Source organism: Canis lupus, chromosome 16 (genome assembly GCF_011100685.1).
Source record: "Canis lupus familiaris isolate Mischka breed German Shepherd chromosome 16, alternate assembly UU_Cfam_GSD_1.0, whole genome shotgun sequence".
NCBI classification, from domain to species: domain Eukaryota; kingdom Metazoa; phylum Chordata; class Mammalia; order Carnivora; family Canidae; genus Canis; species Canis lupus.
In genome coordinates, this window is record NC_049237.1 from 48,506,644 (window position 1) to 48,530,775 (window position 24,132).

General features: G+C 37.6%; 1 protein-coding gene across 6 annotated transcripts in view; it reads right to left on the reverse strand.

Annotated features, from left to right (window-relative positions):
- Positions 1-24,132, reverse strand: part of LOC119874670 (teneurin transmembrane protein 3) — a 601,805-nt gene that overhangs the window by 121,286 nt on the left and 456,387 nt on the right. For all 6 annotated transcript variants that reach the window (XM_038560464.1, XM_038560463.1, XM_038560462.1 and 3 more), the window contains exon 6: positions 13,575-13,703. In XM_038560464.1, the coding sequence (XP_038416392.1) occupies positions 13,575-13,703 (129 nt within the window). The remainder of the gene's footprint in view (positions 1-13,574; positions 13,704-24,132) is intronic.

Below are 24,132 nucleotides of genomic sequence, written 5' to 3' on the forward strand. Positions count from 1 at the left end.
TGCTCTATTTTATGGTTGGTTATTGTTAATCTCTTATTGTGTCTAATTTATAAATTAAATTTTATCATGGTTATGTACAGAAAAAACACAATATATATAAAGTTCGGTATGATCTGTGGTTTTAGGCATCCACTGGAGGTCTTGGAACACATACTCTGCAGGTAAAGGGGAACTACCATAGTGAGAAGCCTGCAAGTGGAGAGATAAGATAGGTTATAGTTGCAATAACCCAGGTATGACATGAGAAAGCTTAACGAAAAATCATTATTTATAATCCCACCTCCTCTTCTCTCCTGATGTCCATAACCGTGGCAGTTCTTAACGCTTCTGCTACCAAGTCTATTTTTCTTTAACTAATAATTTAGTAATATAATATGCTCTAGGGAATAAAAATGAAAAACTGGATTATAGTAATCCTTGTGTTTTTTTATGTATCAGCTCATAGATTATAAACTACATCATTCATTGAAATATTAAATATTTATTTTACAATAGTAATACATATTCATTTTAGCAAAATTAGAACAAAGAGGTAAATACAAAGATAAAAATAGAATCCTACCACCCAGAGATTATGTTTGCTTCCAATCTAGTTAGACATCTTTCTTTATTCATAGAAAAATTTAAATAGCTGAGGACAAATTATACTTCACATCTTGGATGCTTCTCTGCAATTAGCACCTATATACGTCATAAATTAGCCTTTTTTTTTTTTTTTTTTAAAGAGGGAGAGAGAGAGTAGGGTGGGGAGAGAAGGGAAGACAAATACAGAGAGAATCTTAAGCAGACTCCATGCTCAGCACAGAGGATGCATGATGTGATCTCACAACTCTAAGCTGAAATTAAGAATTGGACGCTCAAACCAACTGAGCCACATAGGTGCCCCCATATATTAGCTCTTAATGAAATGATTAAAGAGGTTGGAAAGAGAAATAGAACTTTTATTGAAAGCCTATGATATGTCAGGTAGTTTCACAGTATTATCTGTTGTGAATTAAAAAAAAAAAAATCCATGAGGTGGATACTATTTTGAGATGAAGAAACTAAGCCTCAGAGAAGTAAATTACTTTCCCAAAGTGAGTGGTCAATTCAAGATCCAAATTGAGGTCTGCAGAAATACAAAACTACGTGTCTTAATACAGTCATCAGTAAAATCTTTGCTTTTTATTAAAAAAAATTATTTTAAATTACTGAGTTTTGAATTTGTCTAATTCATATAAAATCAGATGGGGTAGCCCACTGAACCACTCTAGAGAATCTGCTTAGCTTTCAATTTTAGGATATAAAGTTACAGGTTTTCCTATATTTTTTTTTTTTGTTAAGATTTTATTTATTTATTTGAGGAAGGGAGAGAGAGAGAGAGAGAGCGAGCGCGCACAAGTGCAGGAGCCAGGGGTGAGGGAGAGGATGAAGCAGACTCCCCGCTGAGTAGGGATCCTGACACAGGACTGGATCCCAGGACCCTGAGGTCACGATCTGAGCCGAAGGCAGACATTCAACCAACTGAGCCACCCAGGCACCCCAATACTCATTTTTATTAGGAAGAAATGACCAGTTCTTATGAAACAAAAACTGCCATAATGGGATATTCTTTGGGTTATGATTTATACTAAATTCCTAATAGGTTTTTGTCTTTTGGTTGGCTTCCACACGAAACCATTTCTAAAACACTGAATAAAGTAGTAGTCCTTTTTCGCATGAAGACTGGTTGGTACACGTCATGTATAAATATGGAAATAGTTCATATTTGGATGCATTCATCAAGTTCCCACATTACTAAGGCTATCATTACACTTTCTTGTTATTAACAAGTTCTATTGTTATTTTCTGAAGCCTGTGTGATTTAATCTACTCAATGATGTTGATCTTACATAATCCTGCTATAAATAGCAGGATTTTTTTAAGCAGCTTTAATAGCATACTTGCACTTTGAGTGCTGGTAAGCATACAAGAGGGCTAATCACAGAATTTTTTTCCCCAAACATCATCTTTGCCCAAGCATTAGCTTTGGAAATCATAATCAAGTGGCGACTTGAAGGGTTTCAGGTTTTGCTTTGTTGCTTTCATCATATATTGATTTCAAAGGGTTAAGATTTTTCTCATAGAAATGATATGTGTGTGTACCGTTGTGTCAATATGTGTATTTACTTATCCAATTAGTCCCATAGCAATTAAACAGGTGGTTCTTTTTCACAAAGAATGCTCTTTCATTTGTAAAACAAAATAACCAGGGTTGATTGGATGTACTTGAATGGGGGCAGTAATAGTTGAGATAATGGTTTTCTTGTCTCTGTAATGAAAAAGACTCACTAATCATAACATCATAGCATCTTAGGGTTCAAGGGCCCATGGAGGTCACTTAGTCCAGGAGTCTTCAAAGAAGAAGACTCATACCCCCAGGTATGAAGACTACATGAAGAATTCTTTTCCTTCCTTCCCTCTCTCCATCCCTCCTTCCTCCTCTCCTTTTTCTCCTGAAGATTTTCAATGAGGGAAGAAATAGTCTGCTTTAAGGGAATTAATTTCTAGAACCTCAACAATTTCTATTTGTAGACTCTCTTTACCACAGAAGTGCATACCTCTCACGTATTCAGAATCTCACTATGACACACTGTCTTAAGCACAAAGCTTCTAACGTGCCAAACTAAGGCAAAATTGAAAGAATCTTTGTTGATGAAGCCTTCTTTATTTGAGACATAATCAACACAAGGTAGTGACTTTGTGTCTTTCCCTGTCTTGCATGTATTTCTATCAAAAACAAAGTGCGGCATTAGGAATTGGAGTATTTGGGCAGCCCGGGTGGCTTGGCGGTTTAGTGCTGTCGCCTTCAGCCCAGGGTGTGATCCTGGAGACCCAGAATCGAGACCCACGTTGGGCTCCCTGCATGGAGCCTGCTTCTCGCTCTGCCTGTGTCTCTGCCTCTCTCTGTGTGTCTCTCATGAATAAATAAATAAAATCTTAAAAAAAAAAAAAGAATTGGAATATTTAAGAGTGTTGGTAGGTTTTGAAGCCTGGTACATCAAGAGGGAAAGAGAACATGTTCGGTGACCTCATCATCCATCCCAACCACTGGCAGAGCTACTTTTCACTGGCACAAGAGTTTCATGATTGCAGAGAGAACATCCTTATGCTAAGAAATATTAAAAGCAGTGATGCCTTATTTGATCCAATTGCCAAACTCATGGCAAGGATTCATGCTCTCTCTACCATCTACTTAGAGTAGGAATTCAGAACTGTGATGACGGTGACAAAAATGTTTATTACTGTATTTGAACTGAAAAAAGAAGTCAGACTTTTTCTAACAGAAAGTTTGATTTTAGTGAGTCCTAGATCTGTCAGTAAATTATATAGTATTTCCCATAAATTAAATGAGCTAATTAGAGGTATTTAAAGCATATGCTACAACAAAAGAATTCAAGTGATATTATAATCACAAAGGTGAATTAAAATGAACAGAGGTTCCATTTTCCACACCATTCTGTGTTTACCAGATTAAACAGCCACAAAGTAAAAGAGTAACAGGTACAATTAGTAGTATGTTGCTAAGCCTTGGGAAGGCTTAAATGGGTACACTTCACAGATGCTGAGAAATGGGTGGATTTGGAAGACTTGGTAACAAATATTTTTTGAGAGCAGTTAGTTGTCAGTTCTATGTTTTCAATAAGACTGACGAAGAAAGGTGATAAAACAGCTTGTAGACTGCGAAACGCACCTTTTAGAAATAGATCACAATGTAATTTTTGACATATGACTAATAAGGATTTCAAAGAGTCAAATGGCTCACTCTAAAAAAAATCCTTTCCTTCCCATCTGTTTATTTTGTAGTGAGATTTCTTCTATTTGTATTTATAAAAAAAGAAATGGGAATAAAATTGATACTGAATCTTGCTTTGCTTTTGTAATAATAATATCCACCCATGAATACATGAACTATTGGGAAAGTCCCTACTTGTCTCATTTAGTGAGGTATTTTCAATACGTTTTTGCTTTTTTATACTTTAAATAGTTACAAAAACATCTCATGTATTTATATAAAGATTAGGTGATTTCAGTCAAATGCATACAACTAATAGTTATAAGCACAATTCACTATAAAGCAGGTTTTTACAACATTTATGAGTCTCACAGTTGCAGGAAATAAAATTTAAATTTGCACTCATATTTTGTTTTAAGGCACAAGCACTAAATGGTTTGAAGATCATGCATCTAGTCTAGCTTTTCTTATGAAATATAAATCTTCTCACAGTGCCTGGGTGGCTCAGTGGTTGAGTGTCTGCCTTTGGCTCAGGTCATGATCCTGGAGTCCTGGGATCGAGTCCCGCATCAGCTCCCGGTGGGGAACCTGCTTCTCCCTCTGCCCATGTCTCTGCTTCTCTCTCTGTGTCTCTCTCATGAATAAATAAATAAAATCTTAAAAAAAAAAAGAAATATGGCTCTTTTCACTTTAAAGTACCCAGCCACTTCTATTTGCTTCCAATTGTGAGACCATTTCGAATGAATTTGTTTTGAATTAAAGTCCTACAATGTCTCTTCTAAAAGGTAGATGCGGCCCTGACCTCTCATTATAATCAGTGATGTAGAGATTCAAGGACCTCGTTGACTTTCCTCTACTTAAATCCACGGAACCGGCAGCTTAGATTAGTGTCACATTCCTGCTACACTCTCTAGTGTGAATGTCAGGGGACCATAGTTTTGTGAAAGGGCTTTGCCTTTTTAAATTCTGCACGACTGCTTTTCAAGTCCTGGCTTCTCTCTCATTTGGCCAAGTCAAGTGTGGTCATTCCTGTTAGCGTTTTCAAATGCTCTTTATTGATTGGAAACACCCCTGGAAGTCAGTGAGCCATTGACACAGTTTGATAAACTTGTAAATACTCCCACAACCTTTTCCTCTGAAGCTCATCAGTCCTCTCAGATAAAAGCCTGGCCACAGATGTCTTTCATCATGTCCTGAATTCCAGAAAACTTTGGCTTCAGAGGATATAAAAGGAGGGCCAGTTCTGGTGCTCTCTATCCTCCCTTACTGAGATCACTCCATCCTTAACCCCCAGAGCCTGAACCTGGGAATGATCATAGGAAACAGTAAGGTTGTTTGTAGGTTTTACTAAGAGAAAAAGGAGGAAAAATGGAGGAGAAAAAAAAATAGCCAGGGCAACAGAGCGCCCTGTAGTTATTCTAAACTCAAAGCTCGTAGGTTAGGAATCAAACCAATTAAAGCCTTCACAGTACGAGTGAGGTGTATCATGTCTTCAAACACAATAGGGTATCATCTTGAAGATTTTTTTCCAGGGTTCCTGTTGTGCCTGAATGTGGGAACCACTAGCGGTCTTTTTTACCTACTAACTGTGATTTTCCCTTTCATCAGTAAGTATGTGTCACAACGTCTCAACGTCTTAAAACACGGTTGTCAGACTGTGAAAACAGAAAGAGGCCACATCCCCAAAGCTATTGTTACTCCTCTCCCTCTTAGGTGATCCCCAGTCTATAGGCAAACGCATCAGTACATTTTTTTCCCCAGTAAAATTGGCATTTTTTTCAGATAATGCATTAACAATGCCTTGAACTCTGAGATATCATATAAATAATAATTTGCCAGCCCTAGATGTGATAAGGACAAAATGGAATGTTTAATCCATACTGGTAATTAGGAGGTTTGGTACCTGTCTGAAAAGTATTTTGGGATATCAGGAAACAACCACCCAAAGGTGCAAACTACTAAATAATTTGCCATCCATATCATGAATCTGCTGCCTGCCTATGATGAGAGTAAACACACCCATCATTATTAAAATGGAAAGACAGAAAAGAAATCCAACTGTAAAAAGTCTAACTCAATTGTTGAGGAGGGTAAATGATAATATCATCCGAAGTCCCACAGAGGCACTAATAATTAAGATGTCAGGAAGCAAGGTTAGGCATTTACAGACAATCAATAGCCCACCCTCTAATTCTATGACTTAACCTTGGACTCATAGCCTGTCTTTGAGATCTCTGAAAGAACCTCTCTTTTATAAACAACCACATGCCATAACTTAACACTGTGGATACCGAGTGTTACATCACAGGCGAAGTGAATTAAAACATAAATACCTCATGAACACAGTTTAATGAACTAGATCAATATAGCACCTAATTAAGGAACTATTACACACTGCAACACAAATAGTATAAACAATATTGAATAAAAGTCAAGGTACCTGCAACCCTGTTAGCCCATTTCTTCAAATCACAGGCAATCTTTAACTTGCTATAAAATTAAGTCTCTGAAATTTTTCAGAATCTGAGAAAATTCATACATGATGAACAATAATGTAAAATTTTAAAAGTATTTGAATTATTTCGTTTAGACAAGATGAATCTCTCTATGTATATATACATACACACATATATATGTAGTGTTTAAATTTGTACTCAAAAGGAGTTTAAAATTTTTTTGTTCATATAAAATTGACATAAAACATTCTATTAGTTTCAGAAGTACAATACAGCGATTTGGTATTTGTTTACAGTGCGAAGTAATCACCACAGCAAGTCTTTTTAACAGCCATCACTTCACATAATCACCACTTTTTTCCTGTGATGAGAACATTTAAGATCTACTCTCTTAGAGAGGGAGACACACCATAAGAGACCCTAAGGATGGAGAACAAACTGAAGGTTGATGCAGAGAGGTGGTTGGGGGATGAGCTAGATGGGTGATGGGTGTTAAGGAGGGCACTCATTGTGATGAGCACTGGGTGTTGTATGTAAGTGATAAATCACTGAATTCTACTCCAGAAACCAATATTGTACTGTATGTTAACTAAATTTTTTTAAAAAATCTATTCTCTTAGCAACTTTCAAATATCCAATACAATATTATTAGCTGTGACCACCATGCTATATACTATACTCCATAACTTATAACTGGAAGTTTGTACATAAGAAGCGGTTGTTTTTGTTTTTGTTTTTTGTTTTTGATTGGAGAAGTAATTTGCCAGAGTTACACCAGCCAAAATTTATGGCCTTTTATTTGTCTTATATTGCTTCAAACTATCCTATGCTAAATTTTGGCATTTGGTCTTTTTGTTCCTTTCAAATAAAGACAGTGTTGAAATATCCTGCCACGGTACCCTCTATTTTTCCCTACTATGTATGCATTTGCTAACTCATTGTAATTGCCTGCTTGATTTGTTTTGCCTAGCAATTCACATGCTTTGAGAACAACTGTGACTATCTTTTTTTTTTTTTTTTCCACTGCTATATTCTCAGAGCCTTGCTCTGTGCATGGCACATAGTATATGCTCAATAAATAAATGTACCATAATATGCATTCAAAGGAGTATTAAGGCTAAGATTCCTTTCATAGGGGCACCTGGGTGGCTCAGTGGTTGAGCATCTGCCTTTGGTTCAGGTCATGATCCTAGGGTCCTGGGATCGAGTCCCGCATCAGGATCCCCACAGGAGAAGCTGTCTGCCTGTCGCTGCCTCTCTATGTCTCTCATGAATAAATAAAATCTTAAAAAAAACCCACAACAAAACAAAGTAAGATTCCTTTCATAAAATCCAAATAACTAAAAATAACTAACAATAAGATATCTATTATTGCTTTAGAGAATATTCTTGATGCTGATTTAAAGATCTTCTTAAAAAAGTTCCGCTACAAATTACAAGTGCATAATCTAGAATTATGTTAAAAAGAGTGAACTAATAATTATTAACATGTATCAAATACTCATCATGTCCCAGTCACTGCCTGGAAGCCTACATGTATTATTTGATTTAAACCTCAGTACTATCCCATGGAGAAATAGGAGGTTAGGGAAGGCAATTTATGTAAAGCCACCTAAAGTAGGTGGCAGACCTTGAATTCTTAACCACTAGGCTGTAACCAAGATTTGTTTTGTGTATACTTTGCAAGGCACTGTGTTGGGCCCTTTTTTATAGTCTATAGCATTTAGTTATACTATTTTCATCTATTCATTTGACAAACAGTAACTGAGCACCTTTTGTATGTTGATAACTGTGCTGAGACCTTGGGACAGAAAACGCATATAATCTGAGCTTCCTACTCCAGCAAAGAAGACATACATTAAGTAGTAAGAGCAGAGCCACTAACATTTTTCAAGCACTTGTTATGTACTCCACACTATTTTAAGTATTTCCTTTTTTTTTTTCATTTAAAGTATTTCCACTGAATTTTTAAGACTGTTCTAATGATGAGAAAACTTAAGGCAAAAGAAGTAATTTATACCTTGTCCCAAGTAACCAAGCCGTGAATGATCAGAATGAGGAAGTAAAGCCAGCAGGCTTGGCTTAAAAGCCTATACTCTATCTCCCTCCTCTACTGCTTCTGTATTAGAGGATGGTATGATGAACAGCCAGATTGTGAGAGCCTTGGAAGTCATTTAAAGGCACCTGACTGGAGTCTAGGTCACTGGAGTGGATCAGGCAGGATACGGATATGTCAGATTCGTGTTTGAAGACTGTGAGCAACACTAGAGACGAAACAGCCCAGACAGAAGGTGCTTCTATAATCCAGGTGAGAGAAGATGGATCTAAGAGATACTGTGGACTTGGAACCCACAGAACTAGATGATTGCATATGGAAGTGAGAGAGGAGTTAGGCATGACTCCTAAACTTCTGGCCCAGGTAACTAGGTGAATGATGATGCCATTTCCTGACACAAAAAGCCCTGAAAGAAAGACACATCTGGAAAGAGAGATGATACGGCAACTATATTTCCCAAAGGATGGCCACCACAATATCTTCCATCCCACATGCTCTTATGAAACGAATCCCTGCCATTTCCCCACACAAGAGGGAAAGTTTAATTCTCCTTTCCCATGAATCCGAGCTGATCTTACTGACTTTCCTGACCAAGAAGATGTAGTAGAAGTGACATCGTGTCCGATGTCCAAAGTGAGAAGGTTCATAACTTCTGTGTGGGTCTCCTGGAATGCTCCCTCTTGGGATACTTCTCTCCAGAACCAGCTGCTATGTGCTGAGAAGTCCAAGCCGCGTGGAATGCTCTGGTCAACAGCCACAGTTGAGCTCCAGCCAACACACAGCACCAACTGCCAGCCATGAGAATGAGCCACCTTAGACTTCCAGCTCAGTGGAGCTTTCCAACAGCCCCAGCTGACATCTGAAAGCAGCTGCATGAAACACCCAGGCACAAACATAAGAATTTCCCAATCAATCTACAGAATCATAAGAGGTAATATCAACTGTTCTCTTAAGCCACTCAATCTTGATATGCCTTATTATGTAGTCATAGAGAGCCAAAGTAGTTGAAGGATTCAGTCTTAGACTCATGAAGTTTGAGATGCTTGGACGACACCCAGGTGGATAAGTTCCAAAGGTACTAGGATAGATTTTACATAGTTGATTATATGGAGTTCAAAGAGACAGAAATATCTATGCTGCATATATTGATTTGGGAGCACCCAGAATGTAACATAGCACAGAGCACACAGAACATGATGGACACCTGGAGAGCTGATAAGAGAACCCAGAGGAATCATATTGTGAAAAGAGCAGAGTCCTGAGTAATGCCAATGTGGGGAGAACAGGCAGAGAAAGAGGAGTCAACTCAACAAACCGAGAAGTCACTGCCAAAGGGTCAGGAAGAGAGCCAAGGTGAACGCAGTACCACGGAAGCTAAGAGAGAAGAGCATTTCAATTAGGAGGGCTAGGCTAACTATTAATACTACCAAGAATTCAAATATGATAAAGATTGAAGAGTGTTCACTGATGCTACTGACACAGCAATTGACAACCCTCGAAAGCATTGGTTTTAACGCGTGGTGGTTGAGAAGAGCTGTGACAAAGGAGTACATGGAAAGTGAAGAAATGCATGAGGTGAATACAGATGCTGTGCTCCTTGGATGTGAAGGGAGAAGGGAAAAACAGGGTAGAGCTGGAGCAGGAAGTAGAGTCAAGGGTTTCTTTGTTTTCTTTTTTAAGATGTTGAGAGGCCTCAGTAGGCTCACATGTTGATGACAGGTGGCAACAGGGGGTAAATTTTTGAAGATCCAGAATGGGATTGAGAATACTCATGGAAAGATGAGCCTTGAATACAGGGCAAAGAGAAGCAAAGCACAGATCCAGACACGCATGGGAACGGAGATTTGTTTACAAGAAATTAAAGAGAACTTCCTAAGAAGGCTTCTATTTGTTGTTGAATAGAAAGGTCCATCTGTTGAGAGGGCTGGGGTTTTGAGTACCGTAAGACGATCTGGAACCACTGCTGACAAGTGTGGAATGGAAGGGAGTTTGCAAGGGAAATGGAGTAGGCCTGCCAGATTGCCGGCAGTCAGTGAGCTGGGAGATGGGGATTATGATTCCCTCTTTACATGTGAGGAAATTGAGGCTCCAAGAGGTTAAGTAACTTGCTCAAGGTTACAAAGTAAATAAATGAAGGAGCTAGGATCTGAATATAGGCCTGTGTGATTCTTTCCAGTACATTAGGCTAAACGAATTTCTTGGTCCAGGGGAATAATTTCAGTTTCTGGAGAGAGACTGGTATTAGAAGTTCAAAAACCTCATTCTCACCTCTTCATTCACATTGTCCATTGCCTGAGACCCCACACATCTGACATCCCATCTCTAAAATTTGTAGTCAAAGATGGTCTAGGGAATAATCGGTAAAAGCTCAGAGCATACAACAGAAATTCTGCTTTTATATACTAAATACCACTTAGAAGCTTCTGTTCAAATGAGCTTAAAAGCAAGCAGGGAGTTTACTGAAGCCTTAGCACCATGACTGTTCCTTATAATTATGCTTATAAAGTAAGAATAAAATAGGACCGCAAAAACAAAAGTATTGTACTTACAAGCTGTGAATCAATGGTCTCATTATGTTTAGCACAGTTAATTCTCCTAGTGAGCTTTGTTCAGAATTCTAAGGCTCTCCTAAGGGCTGTAATCTAGAATTTCTAAAGAGATGATGTGATATGCTTCTCTGGATAGTTTATAAAACTGAGGCAGTGGATGATGGTGTATGGACAGTGCAGGATCATCACAGAGGTTTAAAAGCCATGATTTTAAGCTACCCCCCTCCTTCTTGTAAATACAGTCCCCTCATGTCCCCCTGCGCCCCATAAGTATTTAAGAGATACACACCAAGAATATTTACTTGGAAAAACAGAAATAAGAATTTCTTACAATTTAGTTTAGGTTTTTTTTTTTTTTTTTTTTTTGAGGGGGTTGCTCTTCGAGAAATAATAAACAAGACAAGTGACTACTAATTAGTTCACATTTTGTGGACGAGGTCTGAGCCCAGAGATAGCCTTCCTTCCACAAGGAGAAATGTCTATGAACCCCCAGGCCTGTTGGCAGGCTGGAAGGTCAGTTTTTCTCCAGAGTACCTAACTCACCCTGGGACATTTGTTTCTGGTTCCTTCTGTGGGGGGCTTCTTTACAAGGGTAGGAAGAAGGAATCCTGCTTCCATGTATATATAGTTCTATAGGCACACATCACTTGTACGCAGTGCATTCTATAATCCTGTGGGGGAAACTCAGTCTCTTCTAGAGGGAAGGACTTTCAGAGCAGTGTTTTGGAAACTGTGGACCACAATCCCTCGTAAAGTGTGAAATCCTTTGAGTGAGTGTCAAGAAGCACTGGTATAAACGGAAACCCAACAGAGTAAGGAAACCAGGGTGCATTTCATAAAATAAGGATAAGCATTATTTTGGGAAACGTATTTCAGATGTATGCGTGCAGGGGTCTGTGGATCGTGACATAACATGGATTTCTCACTGCAGTCCTAGAGAACGGTTTACAACTCTGTTAGTTCTGCAGAATTTCTGAGGCCATGTGCACTGATGCTCTTTCAAATGCCTGGATCTGCTATGATCCCAGACAGTATATTCCAGGATTGTCCTAAAATCTTCTTGCAGATCTGAATCACTAAGCACCTTGACCAAGGTTACAAAGTAACTGACGAACACCAGGAACCAGTACTAGGCTGTGAGAGCACCTCTCAACCCATCGCTCTCTTAGTAGGCGCTGCTCAAGTACTGTGAAACTAATTAGTTGTGCTCCATTTTTGTCTTAACCATAATAAAAGCTTAGGAGACTGTAAAATAAGACAGGTCTATAATAAGCCTTTCTCATTTTAGTCTAATTTTTTGAGTCTGTAAAAAAAAAAAAATTCCCTCCGTATGTGGTCAGTGCCATCAGGCTCTTTTTGCAGAAACTATCTACTTTAAGAGAAAGGCTACATTTCAATCTACATGAACCAAAAATAAATGCTCTTAATTTCTGTGTAGTTACTTGATCAGTTCGTCTGTGTTATCAGTGTATAAAAAAATTAAACCATTGTTTACTTAATTGAAATTTCCCCCACCTACAGTTTTCATGTCTTCAGGTGTGGTGACGTATTAGTCACCAGCTTATTGTTTCTTGGGACACATGGAGCTTTATATCAAAAGGCTCCATACAGGTGTGGGGCTAAGGGTATTTATTATGATGATGAAAATCTAACATCTTCTAAAATTCCTCAGGCCCCCTAAGAAGAAAGAGAAATGCCATAAAGCATTATTGTTAAAATAAAACAGAAGATGAGAAAACAGAGAACAACAACAACCAAAAAAGATAAAAGCATTAGTCATGGTGAATGGGTCCATGTGAAACAGCAGTGTATATATAAATATAAATAAATATATATTATCTATAAATACACAATAGCTTCTTTCTAGTCTTGCAAAGAAACTAGCCACATGAGGATGAACATAATTGATGCCAAAGCAGAATACAAATACACGAGATAAGAAGAAACAAAGGGGAAAGAAAAGCTTGGGAAATGCTTAAAGGCAGATGATATATTTACATGACAAAAAAAAGGTATCTTGCTCTGGTTGTTTTGAGATATAAGTTTTGCAAAAAGTCAGAGGATGCCAAGTGTCAAAAGTTACACACACACACACACACACACACACGCACACACACACATATATCAAAATAACACAGGTAATTATAATATAAATATACACATGTATATATACATTTTCCTGGGTTTTTATATGGAAAAATGAAAGAAAGCATTCTTAAACTTCTTAAATTCTGTTTTAAATTCAGAACCAAAGGATGTGAAAGTCTGTTAGCCCAAAGTGCAAACTTTGTTGAAGGTTTACAGAAGAAAGGGCAAGCGGAGGAAAGGTCAATAAATTATATCCTTTAATGTGTTTTGTATTTCAAAGCTTTTATAACAAAATTAATATGGTATTTCAACTCCATATGTTAGTTGAATGAGAAAAGCTTCATACACCCAAGATATAGTATCTGAGATGATATACTGAATTGTAGCCTATTTACAGGCTAAAAATAAAACAAAATACCCACTTGCAAGAGGGAAAGCTGGAAAAGTCTAGCCATCAAATCAGAAAGCAGAAAACTGCATTATTCCTCTAATAAAACTGTGAACTTCCAATCTTTCAAGTAAATGAATAAAAACCCCTCATTAAAAGATGACATCTGTATTTCAAAATCTTTTCCCTCTCCCCGATATAACGGGATGTGACATGGATAAAAATAAATTTATGGAAAAGAGATGTTAAAGAAACACACAAGACACAGAATTCTTTCTCTTACCGTTGTTGTTGTCGCCAGAAGGTAATGATACAGTGTTTGTTGGCATAGTATCAGAATTCACTTTTCCATTCTCAAATGTGTCATTTTCAGTTTGCTGTAATTGCCAATTGAGGCCAAAGAGATGCATTGCTGGGGGCAAAGAATACAAGTTGTTTAAAGGTCTGCTGTTTTTTAGCCAGTATAGCAAATGGTAACATGTTGATAACAAGATTCATATGTAAAGTTAAAATTTCCATGTTCTGAAACAACAAAGATCATTGCATTTAAAAAACTAGAAAAGAAACAGTTCCTCACACAAATGCAATGTAAGTAACAATGCAGTACAATATTGATAGGATTAGAATGCATCATTATCTGCTCTGTTTTATCTGAGTCCACGCCTCACTGTCACTTAGGTAAGCGGGAGAATGCTCTAGAGCAGCCTCCGCCAAACTTGCTTGACCACAAGCCACTTGCACATGTGTAATGCTTAGTTGCAGCATCCCTATATTCTCAAGAAACATGACCTATTCATTTGGATGAAGGTAAAAAGTAACAACTGGTCTCTCAGATAAATTAGCTGGCATATGAAATGATCAGAGTGGATTTAGATGCATAAAATATTGTAATATTTGAATATTCTAAATTTAAGATGAGTTTATGACATTCAATTCATCAAGGCACAGATGAAGCAACATACTACATGTTAGGTAATTTCATGTACAGTTTCTGATGTGGGTCTGAAAATCTTAGAAACAGTGTGATGACTACAAAAGGCAAGCCTTCATTAAATATGCAATATATGTAGTAACATAGTTAAACTGGCACAGTATAAAGAGCAAGGGCTTTAGACAGAGTTAGACTTTGGTCTAATCCTCAATTTAGGATTTAGCTTTGGACAAATGATAGAACATTATTAACATCAGTTTTACTTAAAAAGTGAGTTTGGCTAAACCTACCTTCCTTAACTTACAGGAACTTTCTAGACAGGATAAGTCTATGAGAATATGTTAAGGACAGCTGGTACATAGTAGGACTGTTCTTAGTATATCAGTACTTCATTTATTTATTCCAGACTCTAGATTACTGAACTATTTGAACTCACCTGACCAGATCATGCTACCTCTCAATAGTTCCTTCTACCGTTATGCTCTTCATCCACTGTAAAATACTCATTCATCACTCAGATGGTAGGCCCCAACTTTGTGGGGTACCCTTCCCCGACTTGGTTAAGCATCTTGGCAAGACTGTTTTCATTCACTTTTGTATCTCATGGATTTTATATAGTGCCCAAGTAGGCCTTAATAACTGTCAAATAGGGATCCCTGGGTGGCGCAGCGGTTTGGCACCTGCCTTTGGCCCAGGGCGCGATCCTGGAGACCCGGGATCGAATCCCACATCGGGCTCCCAGTGCATGGAGCCTGCTTCTCCCTCTGCCTATGTCTCTGCCCCTCTCTCCTTCTCTCTCTGTGACTATCATAAATAAATAAAAATTAAAAAAATTAAATAACTGTCAAATAACTGAAATCTATGTTCTGATGTTTTCAAATCTAAGAAAACACTGTTGTGGATAAAAATATAGTAATTTAAGGGAAAAGTTAATAAATATAAAACAAGTAAGTAAATAACCAAGAATAAAGTGTTATAAGTAATTAATGACTATATTAGCATAATAGTATATGAAAAGCAGTTGAGTAAAAGTCCACTAGTATTTTATTTATTTAATTAAAGTTAAAAAAAATAAAAAAAAAGATTCAACAGCTTGAGGGCATTCTATAAGTTTCACGTTCTTCTGTTAACAACTCCTGACATAAAATTATGCTATAATAAGAATCACCATAAACATAGATACAAACATAGCTACATCTACCCCGTATATTTTTAACAAATGTATATACTCCCCTTCTTAAGTTATAATCTGCCAACAATTCCTTTCAAACTCTGGTTTTTCAAGGATTAAGATATACGTTATAGAATTCTTGAATTCACAAACTGTCAACTTGTAAGGAGGGATAACTTCATATGTCATTTTGCATTAAATTACATAGTGTTTGAGTGGCAAAATGTCAGGTGCTTTCTAAACATTTATCATTTCATACATTTTTCAAGGTTTTAGGTATATTTCAGCAATTTTTGAGTAAAATAATGGGAGCTCTTTTTGCATACAGTGAAAGCTTTGACAGACATACTTTGGCATAGCAATGATAAATATTCCAAAAGGGTCAACTTATACACAAAATAATTTATCATCATTGTGAGCTTTTATGTAACATAAAAAGTCTTCCTGAATGACAAATTTGTTTATATTATTGGTTTTAATAGACTTTGAAGAAGAGAGATAATCCACGCAATCCTCCACAGATGTCAAGTGTTAGAAAGTAATGTTATGTTTGTGTTTAGAGAGCTATTTTTTGCCAGATAGGCAATAACTTTATTATATATTTTTTCTTACAGAAAATCTCATTAAAATGAAATTCCAGTTCTACTTAACATGCTGTATAATGAGAACCACACCAAATAATATTATATCTTGTTTAACACTGCACTGAAAACAGAGACCAACAAGTTGTTTGGTTTTAGGATACCATGGACTTTGAAAATCTTGGTGTTTGCTATTTAGTAATGCTCTTGACCCTCATTATGTGTAACTTGAGATTTTTATACAAATTCAAGGTGTTAGTAAAACTAGTTCCAAAAATGAGAGAGGGGGAGGCAGAGGGAGGTAGCAAACTCCTAAAAGTAAAAATTGCTCGAGAAATTACTGAGCACTTGTGCAATAACACTACGGGAAGGTCTTGGCAGACAAATAAGGGAAAGATTAGTGAAATAAAATACATATATAAATACAGAAGGATGAGCCCAATTCTTCCAACACCCGAGTTGGAAAGGCGATTTGACCCCAATGGAAGGCATTTGGTGCCACTACTCATGAATGGTAAAAAGTGATCCTTGGTTTACGCATGACCAAGTGGGCTGGGTGGAGAGTGTCAAGGGGTGGCTGGGAGCTCTGTGCTCTTCAGAGTCCCTCACCCCCCTGGGCAGATAGCTTAGGTGAAGAGTATCAGCTGGCAGGAAGGTGGTGTTAGAACATCATGATGCGGTATTTTTTTTTTAAATAAAACATTCATTAAACATTTCTCACGTATCAAATGTTGTGCTGGTGCTTCATCTGCTTTATCTCATTGAATCTTCACAAAGATTCCAATGAATACTTACTATGACTACTTTTTTTTTTCCATTTTAGATCTGAGAAAATTGAGGCTTTGGGGGAGTTTAAGGTTTCAAGCAGGCAAATAGTGGAGTTTGCCCTTAAACCCAGACCTTCTGATAATGAAGGGGACACCACGATACACCCGTCTGTCTACCAGGGGGCTGAGAATCCATATTGAAGAAAGTGAAATGTGGCTTCTGTGAGGGCCACAGGCTAGATAATGTTTTTCTACTAGATCAAGAAAACAGAAGGTAGAGGTGGTATTTGATGGCAAAAGATGGGCAGAGATACCACTAAGTAATGTTTGCGTATTCCAGGCACAATTCTTCCATACAAATACTTTCCCACTGTACTGTATTCTCTTTTGTAGAAAGAAAATTTTATAGTGATATGAGTGAAATTCACAACAGGCTATTTTGGTTAACTCTAAGAGTCTTTATTTAATTTTAATTTTTAAAAGATTATATTTATTTATTCATGAGAGACACACACAGAGAGAGGCAGAGACACAGGCAGAAGGAGAAGCAGGCTCCCTGTGGGGTTCCCAGGACCCTGGGATCACGCCCTGAGCCAAAGACAGATGCTCGCTCAATCCAGTGAGCCACTCAGGAGCCCCTTTATTTTATGTCTTAAAAGATTTTACTTATTTATTTGAGAGAGAAAGAGAGAGAGAGAGAGAGAGAGAGAGAACACAAGTGGGGGGAGGAGCAGAGGAGAGGGACAAGGAAACTCCCCACAAAGTACAGAGCCCAACGTGGGGCTTGATCTCAGAACCCTGAAATCATGACCTGAGCCAACACCAAGAGTCGGACACTCAAACCTACTGAGCCAGGCAGGCGCCCTTCTAAGAGTCTTTAAAACAATTTAAGAATTACATGTAAACAGTATACGTGTGTATTTTACAGTTACAGAAAGCATTCATGTAGGTTTAATCTTAAAAAAATGTTTCTCATATCATGTTTCATATTTCTATTTCCATGAATTTTTGGGTGATTTTAATGAGGGATGGGGGCTACATTCATATCTAAAATGTTATCCAAGGAAGAAGGGAATTTGTGAATGAGAGCAATAGCATTGTATGTCTACCCAAGTGTGTTTTTTATATTTGAAAATACTTTGATGTGTATTATCTTCTCTCTCTCTCTTTTAAAGTATTTACTTATTTATTTTAGAGAAAGAAGCCATGGCGGGGGGGAGGGGGGAAGAGGAGGATCTCAAGCAGACTCTGTAGCTAGTGCGGAGCCTAGTGTAGGGCTTCAACTCACAGCCCTGAGATCATGACCTGAGATGAAACCAAGAGTTGGACGCTTAACCAATTGCCCCACCCAGGCACCCCAATGTCTGTTATCTTCTAACAGGGGTCATCATCTCTGCTGTAAAAGTGAAACACAGGCAGCGAGCAGGTTAGCGATCTACTCAATGCCTTTTAAAAAATATATAAAGAGGACTTATGATACAAGATCTCTTGACCCTATTTCAGGATTCTTTTTCCTATACTGTGCTGTTGTCCTTCAATTGTTCTGAATTTAAATTTAAAGAAACTTAAAAAATGTTAACACAAATTGATTTATTTCTTTTTTGACAGCAGCACATATAGTCAGATGTTGTCCATTTGTTGAAATGGGCTTCTAAATACAAGATGTTTTACCCACTGAAAATGGTTGCAAATCGCAAAATCATTTGTAAGTTGCTTGTTTGGAATTAGAATGTATTTTCTTTATATTGAAATATCTTAGAAATGATGGTTAAGTCCCCAGCTGGTCTACAAAAGTCTGTCTCTATATCCAGTAGAAATATGTATACAATTAGCACCAAAAGGCATGAATCAGGATATTCTCAGTAAAATTATTTGTAATAGCCCCAAAATGGAAACCCAGATGTCTTCCAGCAGTAAAAAGATAAACAAATTATAGGGTAGTCATACAAGGAATTCTATAGACCGATGTAATGAGTAAGACACTGCCAGGTGCAATGACATGGCTATATCTCACAAACACAGTACTGAGCAAGAAAACCTATTCACAAAAAAAAAAAAAAAAAAAAAAAAAAACATGAATATTGCATAAGCTAATATGTATAAAGCTCAAAAGCTGGTAAAATTAACTGGTAGGAACAAGTCACCAGAGGGGATGCCCGGGTGGCTCAGTGGTTGAGCATCTGCCTTTAGCTCAGGGTGTGATCCTAAGGTCCGGGATCGAGCCCCACATGGGGCTCCTTGAAAGGACCTGCTTCTCCCTCTAAACTATGTCTTTGCCTCTCTCTCTCTCTCTGTGTGTCTCTCATGAATAAATTAAAATAATTTTATTTTTTATTTTTTTTTAAATTAAAATAATTTTAAAAATCTTAAAAAAGAGTCACCAGAGTAATTACCTCTAGGGAAGAGGGCCTAGAGAATAACTGGGAGAGGCCATAGAGGACTTCTGGAATGGAATATTTTACTTTTCTATCCAGGTGGTGGTTCCACTGGTGTGTTCACTTATGATTTGTACAGTTTTCTAACTGTATACTACATTTAAATTTAAATGTTTATTGAAGAGTAGTCCACCTAACACCTAGCAGAACTAAAGAACATCTATTTTCATCTTCCCTAAACCTTCCCTGCAGGCGCCCGTCTCTACAAGGCTCCTAGGTGCTCCTCTAGGAAAGATATGAGGGTAGAAAGGTAAGTGACTCCATCAGGAGGCAGAGGGAAGAGCAAGAAAAGGCATCCTTAGTGCAAATCTCAGGTGTTCGAAGGAAAACAATCTGATTAAACAAATGCATGTACTAGGTTAATGACTGTCAACTCATGAGCTTAACCAGATTGATTTGTAGTTTAAAAACATTGTGACTTGGGCAGCCCGGGTGGCTCAGCGGTTTAGTGCCGCCTTCAGTCCAGGGTGTGACCCTGGAGACCCGGGATGGAGTCCCACATCGGGCTCCCCATAGGGAGCCTGCTTCTCCCTCTGCCTGTCTCCCTCTCTGTGTCTTTCATGAATAAATAAATAAATAAAATCTTTAAAAAAAATAAAACAAAACATTGTGACTTGTCTTGGTGAGGGTGTGCAGAAACTGGAACCCTGGTGCACTGCTGATGAGACTCTAAAATGGTTCAACTGCTATGGAAAACACTATGGAAATTCCTCAAAAAAACAAAACAAAACAAAACATTGAAACTGGAACTACCATATGATCCAGAATCTCCTTTCTGGATATACCCTGAAGAAAGAACTGAAAGCAGGGTCTCAAAGAGATATTTGTACATCCATCTTCATAGCAGCACAATTCACAATAGTCAAGAGGCAAAAGCAACCCAAATGCCCATCAACAGAAGAATGGAGAAAGAATACGTGGTATAAACACACAAGGGAATATTTATTACTCAATCTTAAAAAGGAAGGAAGCCTTGCCACAGGCTGTCACATAGATGAATCTTGAGGATATTAGGTCACATAAAATGTTAGTCGCAAAAAGATAAATACTGTTTTGATTCTACTAATATGGGCTATCTAAAGTAGTTCAAGCTCAAAGAGGCAGAAAGAACGGTGGTTGCTGGGCATCAGGGTAAGGGGAAATGGGGAGTTGTCTAAAAGGTGCAGAGTTTCAGTTTTGTAAGATTGAACAGTTCTGGAAATCTGTTGTGCAACCATGTGAATGTATCACAGGGACCCCGAACTGGCCAGATGTGCTTGTCTACCACTGAAATCCTGCCCTTAACTTCTTGGTTTCCATGGCTTTGTTCCTGTCATTCCTGGCTTCTGGGATACCGTTCCCAAGTTCTTTCTGATGACATCTCACTAGTACCTTGAAGTCTAGTTGAAATGTCTTCATGAGAGGACCTCCTACAATTAAAAACTACCATAGCACTTTGTAGTATTTTATCTAAAACATCCCACTTTTTGTCTGAATAAATTTTTTACTTTCTGCAGTTGTGAGGAGTGAGGGGAGTTGTCAGAGAAGCAGAAATGGATCTTTGCAGTTAAGAGTAAAACAGGGACATGGAGGGAAAAAAAAGAGGAGCTTGAGAAGAAAGGGAATAAATGAAGATTTTAGCTATTTAATATATAATTCAACTTTTTCAATATTTTGCTGAAAGTTGATCTTAGAGGCCTGGATCTCTGTAGCTGAACTGGCTCCTGAGAAACAGGGGTGACTAACAGAGCCCCTGAAACCATTAATAGTAAGGAGAAGCCTTGGAGGGCACCTTGTGTAATTCCTCCCCTTTTCTCAGGGTAGGAAAACATAGACTTTCAAGATGATTCCCAGTCAGAACCCTTCTAAATTAGTTATAATAGCTAACATTTGTCATCTACAAACTTAGCACACTTTCAATACTATCACCCAAATTGATGATAAAAATTGTCACATCAACTCGAGAAGTAATGGACATGGATGTTAAACCTTCCGTTATTACTGCAAACTATATTACTAACAGCCAAAGGGTCCACTTTACAGACTCTATCTTTTCAGGTTGTCTCATGGTATTCTTGGATTCAACAGATCTGAAGATGTTTACAATGAAATATTTCTTATATAGTTAAAAAAATCATTTTATAACCTTCTTGGTTTTTTGTTTTCCCTGTAGGCTTTTCTAGTTAATGAGAAGCAGAAATAAGACAATAGGCTAGTGAAATCTTATGAAGACATTTTCTTTCTGACTCAACGATCGTTCCAGTGAAAGAAATTATAGTGCACATTCCTTTTACCTTTCAAGGCTGATGGAGATGAAAGGAGTCCATGATATTAGAGCAATTCCACCCCTTCTCCAGGGCAAAAAAGGGCATTCCATTCTTTTTAACCAATGTATGCTGGTTTGATACTTAAAAGCCAGCATGGGGAACACTTGAAACCAAAATGTGTCATTAAAGAAAATTATATACCACCAAGTAGCAAGTTCAGTACCATTTTTAGTTCCATGTTGAGAGAAATGGTGCCAAATTTTGATCTTGTCTCTGGGGACCATGCCACTGAAGTTGCTATCACAGCTACTATTATTTCTACTGGCATGCCTCTGTTCTTGGATACTGCCAAATATGGATGGGAAGGAGGGGTGGTGACAGCTGGTGACATGGTCCAGCAGTCTGCCAGAACCTTAGAGCAAATTACAGGGGATGTTGTGAAGCGAACACAGAAGCAAGCACCCTTGCCATCAGAAACCCGAATGTAGCTTATGCCACCAGAACCCTGAAGAGTGACACTCTGAGGTTTTGGCAACCTGGACTATAGTTCTTAGCATGCCTGCCATTATTGGCTAAATGCTGTTTAATATTACAAGAGCAAGCAAACATTCTCACAAAGACAAAAAAAAAATAAGAGATAATATGAGAACCAGAGTCTGCTTAAGAAAAAATGGGCTTAATAAAATATCATCCTGAAAATGTCTGTAAGTCGGTTCTGCGTATGCCTCCAAATCCCTGAAAGTCCATGGAGGCAAGCTAAGGTCTAGAGTTTTCCTGTCTTGTAAATCACCTCATATCCACCATGGTACAGTTTCCCAAAAATAATCTTTCTGAGAAAGAGTCATTAAGAACATGTTATCAGAAGTTGCTGGAAAAGAAAATCGGAATCTGACCTTTTACAGTTAAGAGCACAGTTTTCAACACAGATTGCCCGTGGCGTCTTGTGGAGCTTTGTTTATACTAAAAGAGAACCGAGTCCCAGTCTCAATTCTGGCTCTAACTAGTTGTGGGACCTTGGCAAGTCACTGGGCTTCTCTGAGGCTTAGATCTCCCATTTTTATAAATATCAAAAGAACTTGCTCAAAATGATCTCTAAGGTCTCTTCCAGATTTAAATTCTTTGATACGTCAATATGTTTTAAAATATAAATATTTAGGCTACATCATTGAGCACAGGCAAAAGCATCTGGCATCAATAAGCTATCAACATATCAGAAGACTAATGCTGTTTTTCCTTTTTTAAAATTTGAAAATAAAATAAAATTGCATGGGGTCAAACAATCACTTCATGCACACAATTCCTTTGGTATCTTGGGTTGTGCAAGCAAGATCACATCATTTTATGTTTTAATTTCACAAATATATAAATACACCTGATGCTCATGGGCAGCAATTAGATTTTACAGAACAAAATAAGAAAAAATGCTCTTAAATATAAGACAATGATTTGATTTGATACATGCTTACAGAATACAGCCAGGTTTTCTATGTAAAATGAAAGCATCTCATGTAAAGATGCAGTTTGTAACTTGGACCCCTACTGGTCTAAACTGTCATTAGGAATACATAGTTTTCCATAAATTAGCTTTTGTTTTGGATTTCCTGCTGTGTTCATATACATGTTGACGGAGTGTGTTGGGCAATATTTTGGCATTCTAATCCATTATTATTTGTTATTAGCTTTCAAGTCTAATATTATTCATACAGTCTACATCTTGCTGGCCCAAACATGGTCATTTTATTTATTTTTATTTTATTTTTTCCAAATATGGTCATTTTAAAATCAATACTTTTTTGGAAAGCTTTCATATTAATATGCACTCAAGCTGTCATTAAGGAGGAAATTATCTCAACGACAGGATTTTTGATATTCAAAGGTACTAGTAACACTTGAGGTAGCAAGTGTCTCAGAGTATTATAAAATACTAAAATCATAGGTTTTATGTAAACTAATGGCTTTTTGGGGGTGAGGCGGAAGGGGACAAGAAATGGCTGCTGATATTTTACATAATCACGCTATACATTTTTCCTTTCTACTTTTTTGGCATTATGTCAGTAATGGGAAGACAGGATTATTTTGGCAATGTCTTGATGAGACAGTGATTTAGTTATGTAGATTTTCCAGAATATTTGATTTATATTCTTTGGTGAATTAAATTTACATTAAAAATTCCACTTCCAAATTTTGTTGCTTATTTTTTCTCTCTTCACCATGTAGGTTCAGTGTAACACGCTGAAGGATGTTGTTGAGGAGAGAGTTATTCTAGCCGTCCACCGACAGCCGACATTGAAGCTGATGGGGCTTATGAAAATCAAGCTGCGGCTGTGTCTGTCACCAAGGGATTTAAGTCAGGACTTCAAAAACAGGCTGTTTTCCTAATATTTCATTAGTTTTCTCTCATGTCCAGGTTCCATTCTCTGAATGAAAGAAGCATTCACTCTCCAATCTCATGGAAAGAATAAAGTGTTGACCACCATTAGATTAGCTTGTCCAAAGGAGCCAGGCCTTATCAATCAACTTTGAGGTAACAGTTATCAACATTAAGGACTATGGCAAGAGGACCTGTTTAAAGAACATTTGAAATACACAATGAAATCATTTACATGATTTATAGACTATTCCCTGCATGCCGATACAGTGACTTTGCTGTTATCATGAAATGTACGTAACAGAAGATTCATTAGTGACAGTTATTAGTAGTTTTGCCATG